The 22,879-nt window shown below is 42.7% G+C and overlaps 1 protein-coding gene across 1 annotated transcript; it reads left to right on the top strand.

Annotated features, from left to right (window-relative positions):
* Positions 1–1,184: 1,184 nt before the first annotated feature.
* LOC144763606 (uncharacterized) lies at positions 1,185–21,396 on the top strand. The gene is made up of 9 exons (XM_078649367.1): positions 1,185–1,321; positions 2,421–2,479; positions 4,170–4,235; positions 4,978–5,052; positions 5,656–5,709; positions 8,344–8,409; positions 17,767–17,817; positions 18,439–18,462; positions 21,337–21,396. The coding sequence occupies exons 1-9, from the start codon at positions 1,273–1,275 to the stop codon at positions 21,394–21,396; spliced, it is 504 nt and encodes a 167-aa protein (XP_078505493.1). The 5' UTR covers positions 1,185–1,272.
* Positions 21,397–22,879: the final 1,483 nt, after the last annotated feature.

Raw genomic sequence — 22,879 nt, 5'->3', positions numbered from 1 at the left:
GTTTCTAATTTGATTGAGACTCTCGCCCCTCCCAACTAATAACACAATGTCGTTTTCAATGAGCATCTCTAATCTGTAATATTTGATTGTTTCCTATAGGTTTTTCTTTTTTATTTCTGTGGCACCATGCTAGCCCCCTGCTCCGTTTGTGTTATGCTGTCATTCACGTTATTCTATTTAATATCAACAATCTAGCAGCACTATCTAAATAACTATATATCCCATTTAATTGGTGGAAAGAAAGATGTGATTTCTGAGTATTTTTCCTGAAGAGGGGCCCTGACCTCTACATAAGAGAAATTGTGTATAATGTGTATAATGTGCATAAATCCGTTTTTACCCACAGACCTTATGATGAAAAACCTGTTACTACAGAACATGAGTGCATATATCCTGTTACCTATAGAAGCGGTAACAGTTTGTTCGCTGGATATGCTCTGTGCATAAATTCACGTAATCAAAGAAAACGTGCATAAATATTGTTACCCAGGGAACTAATATTCAAAAATATTTGTGCACAATTCCATTGTTAACGAGAGGACCTTTTTGCTAGAGATCCCTCAGAGATGATATGTGTATGATCCTGTTATTCAAAGAAACTATGTGTATTTATTCTTTAACCAAACAATTTGTGGGGCGTAATGCTTCCCAGAAATTATTTGTGCTCAAATCCTCAATTTTCCAGAGAACGTAAGTGTATGAGTACTGTAACCCCGAGAAGCTGCATACTTGAATCCGATGCTACCCAGAAAATCTATGTGCATAAATCACCTGTTATTGAAAGAATCAAGTGAGTACAGCAGGCGAAATTAAAGAGTCTCATTCAACAGTTAATGTACAATGACTTCATTCATCTCAAACAATATTAAATGCCCTAGAGCAGATGATGAGCCGGGTACACGGATGTCCTGTCCAGAATTCATATCCGTTTGTCATGGCATTATTCCATGTTTAAAGTTAACCCTCTTTGTACACATGTGTATTTCAGAGGGAACATCAAACAAAGAGTTTTTGTCAACCACTCCTTCAATTTGTGCCAAAGGGAAAAGTTTGGATAAAAAAATTGGAGGAAGTGTAAAGGTCACCCTTAAAATACTGTTTCACAGTCTTTGTGCTAAGAACGACTTGCACAAGAACATTCCAGGTGTCTTGTGACATTGTAGGAGGAGTCGAGAGGCTTCTTCTAGTATAAATAAAGGGGACCGGCAGACAGCGTTCCACACTTGAACTCACCCTGCCACTGAAGTCTTGAAGGAGAAGCCTCGATTTGCCATGAAGATTGCAACTATTTTTGTGCTGGTGGCCCTCAGCACCACCTTTGGTGAGTATACACAGGAGGGCCCTAAGGAGCCAAACAATTATATAGTCAAATGTATAATAATGCGTATATAATAGCAAAGGCGAGTGTATCTTTATCAGGACATTGACAAGCTAAATATGGAGTTGCCAGCTCACCAAATATTCAAGACAGGAGTTGTTCCATGAAACACATATATGTATGCAAGTAATGGCATTTGTATTCTGCTACTCTAACAGCCCCTGTGGACATCTATCGCATTTCCATAAAACACCGGTTTCCAAAGTTTTTTTTTTTTATTGTTGATTGATCTACTGTCCTTATCATTTTATGTGTGTGGTGGCAGTATTATTTGCCTGTCACACCAAAGATCAAGAGAATGAAGCTTGTTAAATAAAAGTGAAAAGTGTTATAATTTGTCAATGTCTGAACATTCTTTTGGAACTCACTGTTGGCTGCTCCTGGCCAGTAGTAGTGGTGCAGGGAGGAAGCGGGGTAGAAAGAAAAAGAAAGAGCACTTACCTGCTGGCTGGCCGGCAGCTGCCTCTCCTCCATCCTCTCCTTTCTCTGCTCCTGTGTGGACCAAAAGCACACAGGCTCCCAGACTCCCCATAGCCAATCACAACGCTGCTGTCAGCAGTGTTGTTGTTTGGTCTGAGCACCGTGGTTCAGCGCTCAGACAGGCAGCGGGAGCCTGGGCATATTCTCCCCCCAGGCTGTGTATTATAGCCCGGTGGAGAACATGCAAAGTGCGCATGAATGTTTGGCCAGCCCAAGATGGCCTGCCAAACCATCATGAGCACTTAGAATGTGCCCCAACCACTCCTCTCCCTGCTCTGTGAGCAATCCAGCTCCACCCCGCCTCGCCGAACTGCTTCAGCACAGAAAAGTAAAATGATAGTAACAGCATTTTATTGTCTTTTTTTTTGCTGTGCTGAAACCAATGGGTCGACGCTCCTCTGACTTAGTGGAGGAGCCTTCCCTGCTGGAATGCTCTGAGATATAATGTTATTAGACCATTCCTTCCCAATGTTTTCATCGGAGCACATTTTACTTGTAGTAAAATTCCTAGATTGAGAATACCAAATTAAAAAAAAAATTCTTTACTATTCATTTTTTTCAGCTTCTGCCACCGTTGGTTCCAAAATGCATCCTTTTCCTAAGTGTGATTTAGAGCTTCTGGTAAGTTTGTCATGGAGGGGTGATGCTAGTTTAAGTTCGGGGCTCAGACTGCTGAATGATTTCTTATCCCACAGCATCAAACATCTCTTAAGGCAACCCCTCTTTTGCCGTATGTCTCATTTGGAAGTGAACTATTTCCTAGGTGCAAAATATAACTCCTTATCCAAATTGTGGCTCTAGAAATTAGGCATTACATGCAGATCATATATTTATTGCACCACAAATAATATGATTTGCCTTTGTACTTCTTCCCTAAATACATTTTTTACTTGGTCAGATCTGTAAGGGGAAATCAGTGGGGAGGTATAAATATCACATATATCAGAATTCCAATCCCTACTCAAACTCAGACTCGGAAGTATGATCGCAGCTATAAACTACAACGGAACATTACATTGTCATTTGATTCTGTCATTTGTGACCATGTGCGTTGTATGAGAAAGTATCTTGCAGTTTGGGGTTTTCTATACATTTTATTTCACCTACCAAACTGCAGCAGAATATTTGACCAGAAATCTAAATCAATTATCTTTTGTGTTTTGTGAAATGTTTTCTCAGTTATTTTATATGAAATGTGTAAGAAAGTGGGATATTAATTAGGGTGGATGTGAGCCTGGATCACTGTCACAATATCTGAAAAAATAATATTGTGTAACAAACATATTGTGTCAAAAATATTGTTTAAAAAATATCGTCTTTCTGTACTTATAGAAGTAAGTACAAAGATTTCGAAAAAATATATTGTTCCACACTAAGATCATTAAGAAACATAAAAATATATAGTTATTTAATATATATATAATTTCAACCTTTAGCTTAGTGTCATGCTGTAACATTTCAGACAACCTGTTTAATCCCAAGTGAGAGACGCCAGAATGTACCATTGAGGTCTCCTGATGGGGAGTGATTCTGTTACGGTCTGTGGAGGCTGGAATCAAAATTGTAGCGATAGAATGTACCATAGAGACACACCCAAGGAACAAGTGGATAACAGCTGTGTACAGAGTTCACTCCAGATTGAGAATGCATAACTACTTATGAGCACATTGTTAATGGTTTGAAGTTTAGACTCTACATCACGAAGCACAGAGAGTAAGCTGGGAAGAATCCATGTCATTCCATGATATATATTAGTTACAGCAGTAGAAGATAAAAAAAAAAGAGTTGTGAGTCACTAATTCAATATCCCAATATTTTATGTATAAACACATTAGTAAAATGAACAATTGGCCTGCATGCTCTAGAGAAATTACAAAATGGCCCCGCCTATGCGATCTCATTTTACAACATTGAGGGTTGTGCATGAGCCGTCAACTTTTTCAGGGTGGAAATCCCCTGTTCATAACCTTTAATAATTGAAGTATATGACGTGTACTGGTGTACCGTGTGGTGTATGCCATGGATGTCCCTGAAGTACAGAAACATTCATCAATGCTCCTTATCTAACTATGTACATTTGTATCTTTGGAGTAGGACCTTTGCGAGATTCGTCCATAGGTAGAAACATTAAAACCATGGATGGCTACTTGGAGGAGAGACTGGAGAAGAATATGTTTAGTCCATATAAGATCAGAATAATTTTCTGTGGACTGCAGATGAGTTTGAGTGAACTAGAAATGAGAAATGTGGCATCATGTTTCTTACACAAGAAATTCCTAACATATATTGTTGACATTCTTTTCCCACACAGAAAAAAAACCTGGTGGAAGTTCTGAAGAGTGTGAAAGATCTTCTCTGCTCATATAAACATTGTCAGGTACAGCCAATGTCACATTGATGCTCTTATAATTGAGTGGGTTGTTGTTCAGAACATGCAATGCTGTCAGTCTTTCCCCTTCTGGTATTCCTCTGTTTCCATCTTCCCAATCTACTCAGTGATACCAGGTTTCTATCCCCAACCCACCAAGAAACTTCTATTTCATAAATCAGTATACATTTGGGGGAAATGCCTCTCTGCATTTCTGACTGACTCATGTTCATGTTAGTCTGGTGTCTGTGTTTTATTTTGAGGAGCTCAACTTCCACCTCAGTGTTAATAGGGTATCACTGGTAAGTGCATTTTCAACATGGCATCAGGATGCAAAGAGGCCTTATCTCTGTGCTGTGGCCCATCTAATATCTAAGCACTCAAGCCTCACTCTAGCCCTTCCAATGCATGTATGTGCTTCCTGGACTCCAGGGATCTCCAAAGGATTTGAGTAATATATCTCTGCTGTCTCCCCCATCCGCATTACCGGCATCTTTACTATTTCAAAGGTAATTACTGCTTGAGATTCTGATTTAATTGATGAGCATATCACCCTACCCCACAACCTAATACCCTATCCACATAAGCATTATTCTCCCTGCACTGATTACAGTGGCTAAAATGCGCCCTCCTCTAGGACTCTTAAAATCCAAAGAATGACTTTCAAAGCCAACTAGCTATTGTCAGTTCAACTCGCCTACAAAGAGGCCAATGTAGATTTTATCCATGATTCTTTCATATTTCGTTCCAGAAGGTGAAGGGAACAGATAATGAATGTAGTTTGGAGGAATGGAAAGCAATGGTGGAGAAAGTAAATAAGGCGCTGGTAAGTATTAGTGGCCTCTCATGTCTTCTATCTCACTCTTCTATCAATCTGACATTACTGAGAATGCGGAAATGCCAAAAGCGTCTTTCATGTTACTGTAACCATACACTCTCTGTGGTCCTGGATACTACTAGTATTTGAATGTATGCATGTACACATTTGGGTTTTCCAGCCCCTATATTAAGATCAGGTCAAATGGGCTCATTCGTTAATATATTTTCTGATCACATCTAGATGCCAGACTACCCTGGACATAGACTGGCACAACCAGTGGTTGGCAAGCATCACATTTCTAGTTTGGGGTACCATCAAGCACACTGGTATCAAAGGTTGGTTCCGGAGTGCTCTTCAGCTGAGAATGGGATTATATCTGGACACAATAAAGAATGGGGCCTGTCCATGGCCTGAGACTATCCACTGATGTATCACACATTATATACACTATGAAGTGTAGCATCTTCTCTTATTCAGCTTAAATATTTATGAATATGTAAAAAAAGTGACCAGAACAATAAAACCCTCTTAGCCTTTCTCATTTCTGAATATTTGAGGTTACTTGTGTATGAAATTTTTATATTGTAACTTCTTTCCTTCACCATTCAGACAACACTTGGCTGCAACATTGATGAGCTTCTGCTGAAAGGACATGAAACAGTGGTAAGTCTTAGGGTCTAATGGTGAGCGTTGTTCATTGTGGATTAGCAATGGCCCCCTTCAGACTCGAGAGTTGCAGATGTGGTGCAGTTTCTCATACCCTGCGGGATATGTACAAGGAAGTGGTGGAGAGAGGCGTTAGCCTTCATGGCTTAACGCCTCTCTCCGCCACTTCTGAAATGCAAGGCTGCACCATATTTAAAAGAATGTGGTGCAGTCTTGCGTTTTCCCCTGCGATGGCGCTAAGTTCAGCAACTTAGTGCCGATACAGGCAACCTTGCACCATAGTGTAAGGGTGTCTGCGTAGAGCGGAGGATTGTTTATGTGTAGGAAGGTGTCCCTTCCAGCACATAAACAATCCTAAAAGGCCATTATGTCACTGTCCAGTGTGCTACTTCATGCAGCACACATGCAAATCACAAAATGGCATTTTTTTAAAGGATTGTTTATGTACAGGAAGGCACACCTTTCTGTTCATAAACAATCCGTGATATTTTGCTTTTTCCACGTTTGCTACACAAGGCAGCACACATGGAAAAAGCAAAAACGAGGAGAAATAATGCACTAAGACCAGGTTTTACCTGGTCTTAATTTTGACGCTGCCTCCTATGTACGCCACCCTTGCACATAGGGGGCAGCGTCAAAATGAATTGGTGAAAGGGGGCCTTATTTACAAGGCAGCATTAATTCACGTTAAGTGTCTTAACGCTGCCTTGTATCTAAGGCTTTCATAACCACAACGTCGATATAAGTGACATTGTGGTGGCGATAGGGGCTTGTACATATGCCCCCCAGAGTCTAAAGGCACACTCACATCTTCTTAAAAGCATTCACTGCCTCACACTAGCTGCTCCTCATTCAAGTATAGGGGACCTTTAACTGAGGCGGTTCATTAGGTACATTAAGGAGGGAAGAGTTATGCCAGAGAACGCGAGTTGACATCATTTCTGGGGTGACTCTTCGGTTTCAGAATGTAGTCAGCAAAACGTGGTGGAACACTAGGGGATCAGGTCCACAGATGCACTGCTCTACAATATCGTTCACTAGCTTTCTGCCTTTATGTCTGCTATTACCAGTCACTGGCTGACTGTTTCCCTTACGAGTGCCTCAGAATACAAACAAGGAGTCCTAAAGCTCATAGTCTTAAATCAACCAGTATATTATGATCTGCCTGAGGCATACCCTCTGAATGCAACCATTAGGGTGAAGTCTGACAGAAACTCCTTCTCCTGCGTATAAACTACGCCAGCTTCTGGGTGAAACACTGACTACCAGCACAGCCCTGTCTCTCTCGACTGGTGAGGTGTGGCGGAGCGGATTTACACTACGCGCCTTTAAAACCAAGCTCTCTTCTTCAAAATAGAGCAGCATGTAAAGGGGGACTCCTGGGACAGTAGGACATTATCATCCCTGTGGGGCCTAAACCCTGGCGCATCCATCCATATTGCACCGATGTAGCGGTGGGTCAATGTTGTAGGTTGCCCTTTTTATTATTCCTGTGTTTGGTTCCGTTATCATGAAACGACAATTTAGATTCTCGTCCATGGTGGGGAATCTTGCACGGACAGAGTGGTGATTACCCTGAAAGTAAGGGGAGAAACAACTCAAATTACTAAATTATCAGCTGGAGATGAGGTTTCTTCCGTTTTAAAAGCATTCACAGTGCAACATGAAGCTGATAGCAGCCAAACGTGCTCTCTGGACATAGCTTTTCAACACACGTGAACACCGTGTACTCTCAGGTCACACCATACGTCACCCCAGATGACTCTGCCTGCCTCTTAGAACCAGAGGTCAAGTTACACTACATCATACTACACTGCACAATTAAATGCACGAGGGGTCTGCATACCACAGCAGTGCCTACACTCCCATTGTGCCATTGGAACCCACCCCATTGTTTATCATACTGTCCTCACACCTTGACAACACTCAGTAGTGACACAGATGGAGGCAACTTCTCCAAATGATTAAATGTAGCCTCGCGAGACTGCTGTTCATCGGGAGTGATAGGACACATAGTTGTTTACCTTATTCAAAACGTTTTGAAAGGTTTTTCCGTCTTCCACCCAAATAATGCCTCCCTAAATTAATGATAGCAGGTCATAGCTTGTACATGAGCCAAGCTGCACTGGCCACCAGGCCCACCTTATATATATATATATATATATATATATATATATATATATATATATATATATATATATATATATATATATATATATATATATATATATATATATATATATATATATATATATATATATATATATATATATATATATAAATTGTTCTAGGTGGTGCAACCAGCAAACATTCCTAAAACTTTGTGCCCTGTGCAACAGACATGAAGAAATGAAGCTGTTTCGGATGAGTTTTGATGCTCAATAAACAGCAAATAATTAAGTAGTAGCCTGTTTGTGCTATTAATATTGAGCAGAAAAGCAAATACAATGTGTTGGACTAAGCAGTGAGGGGACAATATGCTTAATACCAAGTTCTTGGTAATCTGAAGTTGTGCTAGACAGTAAAAAGAGCAAAATATAATTTATAAGCTAAATAGTTCTATACCGTTTTGAATTAGTACTTTCTAAGAGAACATTGTCTTTTCTAATTATGTCATTAATTGTGTTTCAGGAAGAAATAACTGCAAAAGTTGGAGATGTGCTTAAGAAACTAGAGGGTCCCCTCAGAGATATCCTGGTAAGATGAGACGGTTAGAATCAATGTCTGCTTTGGATTGTATTTCCTCCGTATCAGTAAATGAGACTAGGTACTGCATTCCATTATCAACCAATCACAACAAGGCAAGTGTCTAGCAAGCCTAGTACCGGGAAGTCTGCATGTGGCTTAATGGACGATCTGAAGAGGCAACAACCTACAATTCCAGCATAACATTTTTTTATTGGATCGTTATCAGTGCCTCACTCCCTGTCCTACTTTGCATAGTCAGTATTGATATTAAAATATGACGTATTGCAGTTTTTTGTCTGTAAAACTGAAGGCCCTACAATAGGTTAGGATCCCTCTAACAGTTTGCTGTCAAATACCCAGTCCCTTTACTGTAGCCCTGCCACTGCTAAAGAAGGACAAACGTGTATGTCAGGCGAAGGCTCAGCAGCCAGGGACACCATAAGGGGGTCAAAAGGAGTCCTTGTGGTTGAATTTAATATGAGACAAAATCATGTGTCCCTTTCCGTTGGGTAATGCCCCCTTTCCTTCCAAGCAAGGCAATAAAATATATATTTCAGCCTATAGCAGCATTTGTTGTTATTACTCTAAACATTCTCTTAGTGATCACGAATGGGTCGATTTATAATTTGGCCGGTCGAGAATACGTCACAATGGTTCCTGTCAATGGTTTGTTGAGTTTGAAAGTGGGTTTTCAGCTTTTTTTTTTAATACCAAAAAATGCCCCTTACCGCCAATGTTATCCTGGTCGTTGGGCTATCAGACGGGAGTAACCATGGCAGGGACAGAGGAGTCTCCACTGTGGTTACGCCAAAGGTCCGCCTGCATTTATATCGAGCGGGCGGGCCATTATGCTGCCGCTAAAGGATACTCTGTCACTGTTGCGATGGAGTTTCCTTATTTATTTATTTATTTATTTATTTATTTATTTATTCAAAGTTTTATATAGCGCGAACAAGATCCTTACAGATATCAGAGCGCTTCACAAAGACAGGGTAGGGGCAGTAGGAGTGAACAGAGATAATGGGAGCAGTATAGTAGTCACTAACATGGTAGGATAATAGTAACATACATAAAACATATCAATATACAATCAGGTAAACAAGTAATATAAGACGGTACAAGTCATTGATCCCACTATAGAGGTGTTCAGGTGCACCTTGGGTGTGTGGATGGCTTATACCAAAGTCTTAGTGTAGAGAGAACACTGAGTGGGGGCATCGGGAGAGTGAATCAGTAAGCCAACGTGTATCATATGTTGGTAGTGACAACATCAAGTTAGAAGTATAGTGCCAGAGGACAAGGTGAACAGTGATACAAAGCAATGCGGAGTCTCTGATCCAGCACCACTAAGGTTCAGGAGATCTTGGCCAGAAGGATGGTTTTCACCTCTTTCTTGAAGAGTGCAGTGGAGGAGATCAGCCTGGTTTCAGGCGGGAGCGCATTCCAGATCCTGGGTGCCATTCCAGAGAAGGAGTGCTTGTATGTTTTCTCTTTCCGGAATCTACGAGGTTTCAGGAGTAGGTTTTTTGTACTTCTATTGGATCTCGAACCTCCTGATATAGACAACTTTTGAGCGAGGTAGTTGGGTGCATTGTGGTGCACGGCCGCGTGTGTCATAACTGCAATTTTTAGCTGTATTCTGGCTTCAAAACGCAGCCATTTTAGAGACTTTAAGTCTGGGGATATATGCAAATGTTTTCTTGAGCCAGTAATGAGTCTCGCTGCAGCGTTCAGGGAGGCTCTTAAGGGTGCAGTTGTGGATAGCGGGAGTCCGCTGAGGGCCACAATTCCGTAGTCTATTCGAGGGATGACTAAAGCTTGTACCGCAGTTTGGAAGTCTTCAGCAGGGAGGAAGGGTTTAATTTTCCTCAATGTGTTGATTTGGAAATTAGCTGCTTTTGTGGCTTTGCTAACGTGGTGCTGCATGTTGAGCTTGGCGTCGAGTGTGATGCCTAGGGATTTCGCCGAATCCACGATGGTAGGTTGGACATTGAGTGCTGTTAGGTTATTGAGCCATGTTTGGGTGGTGGAATTTTTCGCCGGGGCTGAGATGAGTAGGAACTCGGTTTTCAGAGCATTTAGTTTGAGGTGATTATCTGCCAGCCAAGATTGAGTGTTAATAAGCGTGGAATTCAGATGTTTGATATCTTCCGGGGATTGTAGCTTTAGGTAGAGTTGTGTGTCGTCGGCGTACATATGGAATTGACATTGGAAGCTTGGAGCAAGGTGGCGAGCGGTTCCATGACGAGGTTGACCAGTGTGGGGGAGAGGGAGGATCCTTGTGGAACACCTAGATCTGCAGGCACAGGTGTAGATAGCACATTGTCGATCTTGAACTTCTGTGACCGGTTGTGAAGGAAGGACGAAAACCATTTGAGAACAGTTCCCGATAGACCCATTCTAGTGCTTAGCAGCTCCAGCAAGTTCTCATGTTTGACCGTGTCAAATGCTGACGAGAGGTCAAGAAGGATGAGGAGGCAGGACTCATTGCGATCAAGAATTTGGAGGGCGTCATCAATTATATGTGTCATAGCTGTTTCCGTGCTATGTTTCGCTCGGAAGCCTGATTGATGAGGGTTGAGGAGGTCAAATTGTTCAATGTGTTTAGTTAGTTGTAGTTGGATACATTTTTCCAGCAGTTTGGCCAGGGTGGGGATATTGGTGATGGGCCGGTAATTGTTTAGGTCAGACGGATCAGCTGTAGGTTTCTTGAGTATAGGCGTGACTTGCCCCACCTTGAGGGAGTCCGGAATGAGGCCTTGTTGCAGGGAGCTGTTGATGATTTTGGTCCAGAGAGGGAGGAGCAAGGGGATGAAGTCTTCTACAGCATTAGCAGGTAGAGGGTCTGTGAGGTGATTAGAGGGCTTCAAGGTGCAGAGCAGTTTGTGTATTGCTTCTTCCGAGTAGGTATCGAAGTACAGCCAAGATGCCTTGTTTTTAGGTTGAGTGTAAGACATTCTGGTGTTGTTGGGGAATCGACTTACATCCATGATGAGGTCATTTCTTATGTTGTCAGTCTTTAGCTTAAAGAAAGCAGAGAAGGCTTCACAGTGTGGGGTGTCGCTTGTTGTGCTGTTTGATTGTAGGGGTTGTGTCTTTGCTTGGGTCTTCATTAGTTCGAACAGCTTTCTTGGCCTGTTTTTTGCTTGGTCCAACTGGCGGCTAAAGAAGTCCACCTTTGTGCGCTTTATTTTCCTGAAGTAGGCATTTCTCTTGTTCTTAAGCCTTTTGAGGTGCAGTGCTGAAGAGTCCGATATCCAGGTGCGCTCTGCCATTCGCATAGTACGCCTGTCGTCATTGAGTCTATCATCATACCAGGGGTTAGAAGTTTTGGTGGAGACTCTCTTCAGTTGCAGTGGGGCGACTTCATTGACTACTGTGTTCATAGAGTCAAGGTAGTGGTCCATCAGTGATTGAACATCCGAGGCACCTGAAGGGGGAAGGAGGAGATTGCCGATGTGAGGAGGCAGGGTAGAGGGGTTAAGGTTCTTAATGTCCCTTTTCCATGTTTTGGACTTGATTGGTTGAGCTGGGTTAGGTTTAACTTTTTCATTGATAAAGAAGGTGATAATGTGGTGATCAGACCAGTCGCAGGGTTGAATCGCCTCCAGTTGTGTAGAGTTCTCTTTGGCAATGATGAGATCGAGTATCGAGCCTTTGTCGTGTGTTGGTCTATCGCATATTTGGGTGAGGTCAAGCGCATTAAGGAAAGTTTTGAGACTATTCACCACTGTGTCTTTCTGATCGTTCCAGTGGAGATTGAAGTCACCCAGGTAGACTTGGGTGGTCTGCCGACCGGCATTGGAAGTGATCATGTCCATGAGTTGTTGGGTGAAAATGAGATTGTCACCAGGTGGGTGATAGATGAGATGTAGAGCACAAACTTGTTTGCCCTCGCTGGTGATGTCGAGGCAGAGGAGTTCACTGGAGGAGAGGGAGGGGGGGGTGACTTTAGTAACGGAGAGGTTGCTCCTAAAAATGCATGCCATTCCCCCGCCCGTCTTGCCAGGAGACCTGTCCAGCCTAATGATGTGATAATTGGGGGGGACTAGTATGTCCATAATCGGGGTAGAGGCTTCAGTAAGCCACGTTTCCGTTAGAATGGCTAGGTCCAGATCCATAGCTGAGACGAGATCAGCGATGTTGGAGGAGCATGTAAATCAGCCCCCTAGCCAATGATGTAAATTCTGCATTTTTAAGGTCAACCACCTAGAGCATGCCATTAAAACATCTGATGTCAAGTGCCCATATATTAATTATTTAAGACGTAAAATGACAGTTTAAAGACTAGTATCACCAGCACAGGTCCTCGCATAGAGCTTTTCCTGTGAGTAGAAGTGTTTTATTCCAGGCCTTGGTGTGACCCTCTCTCCCACTTCCAGCAGTAACACATTCTTACTCACAGATAAATAGTAGCTTTGTGAGTCAGGCTAAGGAAGCAATATTCAGAGATAATAACTATGTATTCCTGGTATAATCAGCTGAGTGCACATTTGTAGACCACACATTATGCAGCACAGATGTGCACCCAGACTGCAGAACACGATGACAAACAGGACGCTTATGTTGCAGGAGGGCAGAGTGGACAGCTCAAGGGCTGCATTGCACTTCCTGCATATGTATGTCTCAGGTACGGATGTATGACATGACAACGCATGCTTTTACCACGCATGCCTTAACATCGCAGTTTTTACAACGCATGCTGTTACAACGCATAGTGTTAAGGGGGGCTGGATAGTGAATAGTTTAATTTACTATTCCAACTCCAGTCCCCGTGGATAGTAGGGAAGGTGTTGGATAGTAAATTAAATCTATTCCCTATCCTAGAGCGCCCCCCAGCGCTATGCATTGTAATGATATGCGTTGTAATAGTTGCGTCGTAAAGGCACTGCGTGGTAAAAGTTGCGTTGAAAAGGATGTTCCCCCCCAGGTACACACCTGCTGCAGGACGTTCTTGGGAGAAAAAAGTGTTTTCTAGGCCCACCAATTGCAAAAATCCAATTTAAATGTATTTATTATTTATTTAACAAATGGTTTGGTATAAAATAGGTTACGCCAACACTCACGCATTGCAACTGTGTTAGCTTGCATCACACCATCAAGGTAGGAAGGACTCATATGCGAATCCTGTGTGCTTCCGGCCTTCCTCTGTGACTGCTGCTGTGACACCCAGAAGTAGGCCCTCCCTCTTTGTGAGTGTTGGATACCTTCCCACTCATTCCTGTGCGGGACAGTGGTACACCCTTTCCCATGTGGATGAGCTTTGGGTGTACACATGTACTTTCCTGTAAAAGACAAAAAAACGTGAGATGAGGGCTATGTTTATGGCATTCTTGTTAAAGTATTTGAAACTAAAGCTGAATTAAAATATAGTTTTATCTGTGCACATATATGTTTAATACTGTGACTCATCTGGGTGTATTATATGGTATGGCTGTGCGGCCTTACTATAGAATATAGTACTAAAAAAAACTGTCATGGGTCCAGACACACTCATTTGTAAAACCTTAAGCTCAACCCTGGGTAAGTATGGCCTCGAACATCAAGCCTTCCACAAAGGAACTAGTGTAAAGCATCTAACAGTTCCAAACAATGAAATTAAAAGGCCACATGACATGAAACAAATCTGACACCAATTTATTTAAAAAATGGGGAATTGTTAAATACATTTTTAGAGAGCAAAATGAGGAAATCAATCACAGTGTTCTGGAGATACAGATTTTTTAAGGAAACTTAAATCTTATTTTTACCACAAAGAAGCATTGGTAACTGTAAAATTTGAAAACTTTTGAAAAGTTTGTAAGAGTTGAGTTTGACTATTCTGACGCGGCTTGGATGACAAAATCCGACAAGGATAAGTTCTAGGAGGTCCGTAACCAATGTACAGTTACCTGGACACATAAGCTTTTCCAGTCCAGTTCCAAACTTTACAGCATGACCGCCATAGACTTCAACAGAGTGGTCCTGAGATTGCGAAATCATGAGATGGAAGATGCTCAACAATGCTCCGGGTGCTATGCGGTCTATGAGGGAGCCTTTGTGGTTACTCCTCAGTCCACATGCCAGATGAGGTGACTTTAGCCACAGAAGATAGGGTTCCTCAAAGTTCTATTTGCGACCACAGAAGGGCAACTGTGGCTGGGCTACTGTTTTCTGTTCATCTCGGTGCCAGCAGTATCCTTTGGCAGAGGCTGGTGTCCCTCTTGGGTGATCAACCTGGACTCAGATGATACTCCTGGGTCCAGTTGACTCAGGTGCAACTTTTGACCATTGTTGATTGGTCTCTTGGGTTCCCCACCAGCGGTCTTTGGGGATTCTCCTGAAGTGGGTATTGACTTGCAGAGTTGGGCTACTTCAGATTTTCATGTCCCTGGTGTTGGTTCCAGGAAGTCATCTGACTGACCATTGGAGTCACTTCTTTGGGCTGGAGCTGGGGAGAAACATTTTCCTGAGCAAGGAACCAGAGGCACAGTTCTCTCTTCACTAGCCCAAGACGTGGCAAGTGCGGTCCAGCACATGGCGCAACATCTCTTTGCCAAGTCCAAAGGTCTGCATGGCAGTACTTCAGTCTTTTCTCCAGTTCTGATGCAATCTCTAGTTCAGGAAGCCAGGGTGCCATATTTATTCACGGAAAGTTCCCTGGGGGGATTATGCGATCACTAGCCAAAGGACTGCCAGGTCCCCTCTTTCTTGGTGACAACGTTAGGGCTATGTATAACATCTAGCATTCCCAGATGGCACTATTTTACCCAATCTCAAGATGTCTGAACCCTTCCTCGGATGTGAGGAGCTTGGTAGCCCACCATAGAGGTGTGTCTACCTGTGAGCTACACGCACATGGCAAAAACAGTTTGGGCACTGGACTTCCCTTTCTGTCCCCATCAACAGCCTGTCTACCTGAACAAAGGGCAGCCCCCCAGGAGTGTGAATCACCATTTGCCCACCAAAGGCGGCTCCACCTTTAAGTCTTTCCTTTTGGGCGAACGTCTTGAATGACTTCTGTGAAGGTGAGGTGGCACCTCGCCCTGCGGCAGGCTGCTATTGTTCCGAAGCCTAGGAGTTGTTCACACTACTGCCCAGGTGGGCAGAAAACTGTCTGGTTGTCAGTGACCATGTGACTGATCAAACTGGGGCACAGAGTGGCAACTTTTTAAAGTTGCATTTCTTTAATAGTGACATTAACTTTGACCAGAGCATCAAGTTGGATTTAATGCCAAAATTAATTTGGCACCTTACAGTACTCATCTCAGTTGTCCTGAGAATTCACCTGATAACCCTGTGTTAGCCAATGGGGCACTAACTTTTCGTCAGCAAAACAACAATTTTGAAGTGATGCTGCTAGGACATATATGTAAAAATACCTATCCTAATAATATTCAGCTCCCAGCCTTAAGGCTCGGTAGGCCTTCCTTAGGGGAGACTTCCATTTATTGTTAAGGAAAGTCGGGGTTTTGCCATTGGTGTGAATGGCAAAGTCTACTAGGAGTTTTCCCACTGCCCTTCCAGTCTGCAATGGCCGACCGGGAGCCATTTTGTGCATTGTCACACACAGGGTGGCTCAACCAGTGCTGCAGCCATTAATGGATACTCTGTCTTACATAAACTGGGTATCATACGGGGCAAAAATTGGGACAAAAAGTGGAGATCAAGCCTCCAGAAAGTCTGTTTCGTTACCTTACACATAGCACAATATGCATTGGTAAACCCAATAGGTCTCACCCATTCGAGCTATTGCCTTTAGCAATGATTTTTAGCCATCCTATACAACAGCAGGGCTGTATAGAAAGAAATGTGCGATGACACGCCAGAGCGAATGCACTTTTTTACTAAATAAAAACAATGGGAAAGTAGGTTGATGGGTTAGGGGAACACAGAGGGAAGGAGGGCGGGAGAGAAGGACAATGGTAGAGGAGAGGACTCACAAGAGACAATGGGGAAGAGCACACGCAATAGAGAATGGGTGGAAAGGGCTGGGGCAGTAAGCTGCCAACAAAGCAGGGGAGAGAGAGCATGGGGAAACACTGACAACAGCAGGTGGGAGGAGGTGGGGAAACATGGACAACAGAGGTTGGGTGGAAGAAGCTGGGTAAGAAAATTGGCAACAGACGGTAGGCAAGACTGGGAAACTAGTGTGAAATAAACAAATACTTTCCAGCCCCACTTCCTCCTCCCCGCCGCTGTGAAAAGTGGTCAAAGGGAAACAAAAAACACATGCACGGGCAGAACACAGATGCCTCAGCCGAACGAGTAACATGCCAAGCATCTGGAGCTCACGGCTCAGGCCTGAAGGGCCCATCCCTCCCTGACCTCAGACTTTTGATTTCTGAACAGATCTCAGTGTACTGGCAAATGAAGAGTAGATGCTTGCAACAGACTTGTGTTTTCCACTCACACATACAACTCTGCACAGCTAGAGCTACAATGAGTAGAACTTGTTGCTTGATGGCATCTACCGGGTTCAAAATGTGTGATCTATGCAGTGCCTCGACCCTCAATCTGGCCTGGTCCACACTAAAATACGATGTTATAAGTTCTCAGCATGTAGTAAAGTTGGTTTTGGATGAAGCACTATGGGCTACACAGATCTGCTTTAAGTGCTTCGAATGGATTAAAATGGACCCTGAATCAGAAGTGTATCTGTTTCAGGAGCTATCAGTAATGCAGGAGGTGCAGTGGCATATACCCAGGTCAGTGCGTGTGGGTCGCCATCTGGACCTCAGTTATGACTGTCTTTCACTACTTACATGCTACGGGCCTTAAGCAACCTTGCTAGGCCTGGTCTGCTCCTGGAGCTGCCGGTCACAAGTGGATTTTATGGGTAAGGGTTAGAGTTCCGGAAGCAATCAGAACACTACATAATTACACAGGCACATCCAATCACCACTGTCCCAAAGAGTTTCCTTAAGTGACATGGACTCGCTGTGCATGGGTCCCAGGATCATGTCAAGTATTAGAGCTGCATCTGGCCTGAGGCATGATAAAGGCCCAGCTAGAAGATGCACATATTTGTGAACAACACATTAACCAAGCATCGACAAAGATGGGAGGGCGGATGCAAAGACATGGAGGGGAAGGGGGTAGAAGGACAAAGGTCTATTTACCATGGTACACGATGAGTGGGCTCTAAGCCCTTTGTTAACTAACAAAATGTCGTTCAAGCAGCAGTGCATGCACTGTCCCAGACAAGACCTGAAAAGAAAGCACTAATTTCTTCTGTATGATTATACCTGCAAATAAAAATACGTTATGTAAAGAAGTATTTTAAATTATAACATTGTGTGACAATTTTTTGTCACTAGTACTTTTGTCAATGCAGTTCATTTTGAAAATAGGATATTTTACTATATTACTTCTCAATTGTCTTAGGTGGGACTTGGTCTTGAAGAAACATTATTCGAATTGACATGTGACGCCCTGGTAAGTGATTCATTGTTATGTATCTCGAAGTGGCTTTCTAGGACTTCAGAGCCTCATTCAGTCTTCAAATCCCAAGAGCAGAATCCCATGACTTCTCCTCTTAGAAGATCCAATTCTATGTGGTTTCTGGGGTGTGGTTTTTTAGATCTCAGATACAGGCAACTTTAGCTTTTACCAGGTGTATTGCTTCCAATATAAATATAGTAGGTTTTGGGTTTGCCCTTTGCTCATGATGGGTGGCTTTGTTGTCTATCTCAGTTTTCTCTTCTTGATTCAATGGCTTTCCTCTGTATTCTTTTCCTGCTAAGTAACATTTCAGTTTCTCAGTGTCCTGATTTGGTTGACATGCAGTCTTCCACTGCTGACAACGCTTGCAGAACTAGTTTTTCTTTCATTTAAATGCTCCAATGGAGTGCCTATGTTTTCTTGCTTTCTCCAAATTTTCTACTTCCTCTTTCACTTTGCCCACGTGCAACCTTTTTCTCCTTACTGCTTATACTTATGAATTAATGTATCTTTGTGTAATTGACTCCATCGCTTGAAATTGTATTTTTGGTTCTAAATTATGTTTTTTATCTTCAAAAGATTTACACTAGTCACATCTATGTTCTCGTCCCCTAGGGTCCCCTTCTGGAAAAACTTGCGGTAAGTTCAAAGCAGCTCTTCTTGTTAATATCCGCTCAACCTAAGGGGATCTGTTTCTTTTTGTCATTTCTTCATATTCGGAAGGTAGCAGATTAATTTCTCTTCACTGTAAGAACTTTGTTATGTGTGTTTTGCGTAGTGAAGAGAGTTTAGTCCCATCTTAGAAGAAGCTCACGATAGTTTGATAAATCTGCTATCTTTTTAGTGTGGCATTCAGTAACACTACCAACACATTTCAAGTTCAGTGTTATGAATGCATTTGTAAATCAGGTTGAGTCTTTAAACATGGGCTTTTGAGAACTCCATATTCTGAACATATAACTTTATGACAAGTGTATCAACAGAGAGTGAGCACACTGTAGTTAGACTTTATTATTCCTAAACGTTAAAAAATCGATGAGGTTTGAGTCATCATCACCTGTCTCTGCACTTAAACTCACTAGAAGCAGCAAGAGGGGGCACTATTAAAGCACATTGTCCATGGCCGAGGTTGAGATTTGGGCATGTGAATGTTTTGTAACCTGTCCAAGTCTTGCCTTGGTTTGCAATAACTACAGCACATACCCCTAAGCACACACACAACCTTGTATGTGCAGTTGCTTCAACCCCTCTTCTGTCAGATTATGCTGGCTGTTGCCCTTACACTTGAGGGGTAATCTTGAGGGTGTTTGTTGCGTCAGACTGCACCCCCCATCAGAGATACCAAGTACTTCGCCAGTCTTCAAAGCACTGGGCACGAGTGCTCCTCTGGCCACTCTTTGTCTGGTGGGCATGGCCATGTGACAGGAAGCTGCTCGCACTGGAGGTTGCGATGGTTGGTCCCAGGAAGTATCCAAGCTCCCTCTGAATGTCATCCTTTGAGAGCACATACAATATCCTTACCCTCTGTTGCCCTGAATTCAGTAGAACAGAGCGGTACACTGGATCCTTGTATAACATGAAGTTGGAGTCGTCCACATGGTAAACACTGAGGGCCTCATTTACAGGTTTTTGATGCAGGGCATTGCAGTAATTCACTTTACTGTGCTGCCCTGCATCAAAAGGAAAGGGCAGAAATAGCCATATTAATGATATACGGTGCCTTCCTGTCCTTTTCCACTGCACTGGTGCCGTTTTGGCTACCTTGTGCCAAGACAGGCACTTTTGTAACATGTCGCATTGTAGGAATGATTGTTTATGTGCTGGAAACAATCTATGGAGTGGTTGTCCTCCTTCTATGTGTGCTGTAGGATGCAGCACGAATGGAAAGAGGGTAAAACTGGGAGGAAGGAAAACATTTCTCCTCGTTACGCCTGCTCTGGGGAGGAGTAAGGTTTTGATGCTGCCTCAGGTTTATGTGATTTTGAAAATCTAGGGCAGCGTCAAAATCCATGGTTGCTACGTGGGAACGCCCACTGCAACGCCCAGGGAAATCCTCCTTGACGCAGAGTATTGCAACGCAGAGCTTCGCCCTGCCTTGCCTTACTCCATATCTATAGGGCCATGCAAAGCCACACAGGGTGGCTTTGCATCGTCTCATAGATATGACTGAGAGACCTGCGTCACCGGAGCGTCATAAAAAGCGACGCTTCAGTGGCACAGGCCTCTAGTGAATCAGCACCTGAGTGTGTATTGCACAGGAGGCGCACATTTTATAATATTGATCCTGCAATTCAGCGTCTGATATTGGTTGAAAGTGAAAAATGCCTTTCTCAAGAAGTCTACGGCACCAAGTAAGCTTATGGCAGAGGTTAGTAACTCAAAAATGTTACAGTGACTTCCAGTGATTCATAGAATCAAACTTCCATTAGGTGTCACGCTGCACCTCCCCAATCGGTCGCAGGAAATTGCAATTTTGTGTGTTGGCTTGGGACTATGTTGTATGTCCGATTCTTGTTCTTCACACTTCCCTGGCTGCACTGGGAATGGGTGCTAGAAGAAAAAGGTTCAATGATTTACACAAATAACCAGGGCTCAAGAAAGTAGAAGCAATAGTACTAGTCTCATTTTCAATGTTGTCACATGAAAATTCCGTGAAAATAGAACCACTCTGGGAAAGTACACATAACTTTCAAATTCAACCAGGGCTAAATTATAAACCTATTCCACTAATATTAAAGTGTAATAATGGGATGTGAAAAGAAAATATGACATAGGTGAACGTGATAGAAAACTGCTTGCAAGAGGGAGAGTTCAAACATTTGCTACTGAGCCAGCAATTTAGTAAATTAAATTGGCAATTCCAGGCTTTTTTTGTTTACCTCTTGATTCTACATTCATTCTTGTAATTACAGCATGGAGCTGTTCCTGTAAAACAAACGGTGTAAACTGCTCACACCAAGATTACCTGCATTGGAATGACTTTCTGCTCACATGAAGACACATGTTATGTCATACTATAGACAGTCTGTCCCTCATGTCCGTAGTGTGCAGAGTTTAGGCTCCTATTCTCTAGATGGAATGAGTATGTTCTCAGGGAGAATGAGCTCGTGGAAGCGATAGATGCTACATCCTGACTGAAAGCGTTGAGGCATCATTCATTGGTGGGTGCCCCTCAAGTCTCACGGGGTCTTCACTGAACTCTTGAAAGTGGCAAAACCACACTCAGACGAGATGATGCGAAATCGGGACTTTTGGGGGAGCGCCTCCTCTTTCTCCTCTCTTCTCAGTGTTTACTGCATGCAACGTCCGATGCATTCGGAGTTGCTGACTACTAACATGACAGTCATAAACGACTTTAATATTATGTTGCTCTACATAGGGATTGCAATGTGTTTGTGATGCATGGTGCAAAGATTATAATAGCAAACTCTGAAATTCTCAAACTTTTTGTATCACAATTTATTTTATGATACATTTTCATTTGAAAAGATCCTTCTTTCTTCCCTTTTCAAGGACCTGCTAGAAAAACTGAATCTTCCTTCACTCCCAAAAGTAGGAGGACTTGGGTTATAAGGTAAACAGATATTTCATATTTCAAACTCAGTTTTACAGTAAACTCAGCAGTGACATCAAGAGGTTGTTCTGACTCACAGACTCCCAGGCCACCTTGGTATTGATGATTGATTCTAATCTTGAAAACGCTTCTGCTTGTAAATCATGTTAGAATGTTGATAGACAAGTACATTAATAACATGTGTGAACGGGTATGGAAATGTCCACAGTCTTTCCATGTGACATTGCATTACCTGCTTCAGCTTTACCCTGACTGTGTAACAGTATATTAAATTCGACAGGCCCTGTCATTCTCCATGGGTGTATATTTGTGGATATTCTTTCACTTAAACTAGGTGACATGAACCATTTAGCACATTGATCAAGTATCCTTAGACCATGTGTATTAGGCTGCCAATGGGATCTAGAAAGCTCTTTGAGGCATCTGAAATTGCCTTTAATTATAACGTGCACAGTGTCAATGTCTCCAAGAACTGGAAGCTCAGAATAAGGACCCTTCAAGCCTCGGGTCTCTATGAAGTAATGTGCAGCCAGTGCACAAGAGGCGTGTGCACTGAAGCAATCCCCTTGACATTGCTGCCTTTTATAGCGGCTCACAACAATATGAAAATTCTGCTGTTACAAAAGCGCAGTGCTCTGCATGGCTCATGGGAGTACTGGGGTGATCCATTGCTCTATCAAACTGTGTTGTCTGCTCTCAACTCTACCTTCAATCGACCCACGAGGCTGGGTGTCATTGCATATTGCATACAGAACTCCTGTGGAGCCCTCAGACACTTTAAAAAGGGGGGCAGCAAAGTTTGCGGTGCAGAGGCAAGCGCATCGCTTCTAATGTTTGGACCCACTTGGACAGACCATCATTGGCGGAGGGTGGAGTTGTGGGGGAGTGTATTATTGATCTGCACCACTTTGGATCTGGGATAGGGTTTGTATCTTGCCCCTCTCAATTTGTCCACTTAGATAGAGCCACAAAATGTGGAACAATTCATGGGAGGTCATTTCCAAACTCATTTGGGTGGCAGTTTGAGTAAACTACATAGAGGAAACCTAAAATGTAATTAGTAAGTAGTTTTGCAAGATAAGTGATATTAGTGAGAGATCTTACAATTTCTTGGTTGTAATGCTAAATCTAGAACAAAATGAATCAGTGGTATTTTCTGCACCAAACTTAACCTCGGATAAGGAAATACTGTGGGTTTTTTCTCCTCTTGATTTATCACTCTCTCCAAAAACGGGAGATTATTCCATTAATATTCATGAGATAGGTCTATTCGCGACCCACCAGCAATCCCTAAAAGAAACTCAGTGAGTTTCATACATTAGGAATACTGGTTTCATAATTGCAGTTCAGAGAGAATAGCGATTAGGAAATTGGCATTCCGGCAAGGTTGTCCCTGTTCCCCCCTATTATTTGCCTTATATATTAACCCTTTGATTTTAAAAATAATTGAGAGCCCCTCTATCACTCCAATTGTTCTTGGCT

The sequence above is a fragment of the Lissotriton helveticus genome, chromosome 1_1 (assembly GCF_964261635.1).
Source record: "Lissotriton helveticus chromosome 1_1, aLisHel1.1, whole genome shotgun sequence".
NCBI classification, from domain to species: Eukaryota; Metazoa; Chordata; class Amphibia; order Caudata; family Salamandridae; genus Lissotriton; species Lissotriton helveticus.
The sequence above is the reverse complement of the archived record's forward strand: the minus strand, read 5'-3'. Positions and strand labels throughout refer to the sequence as shown.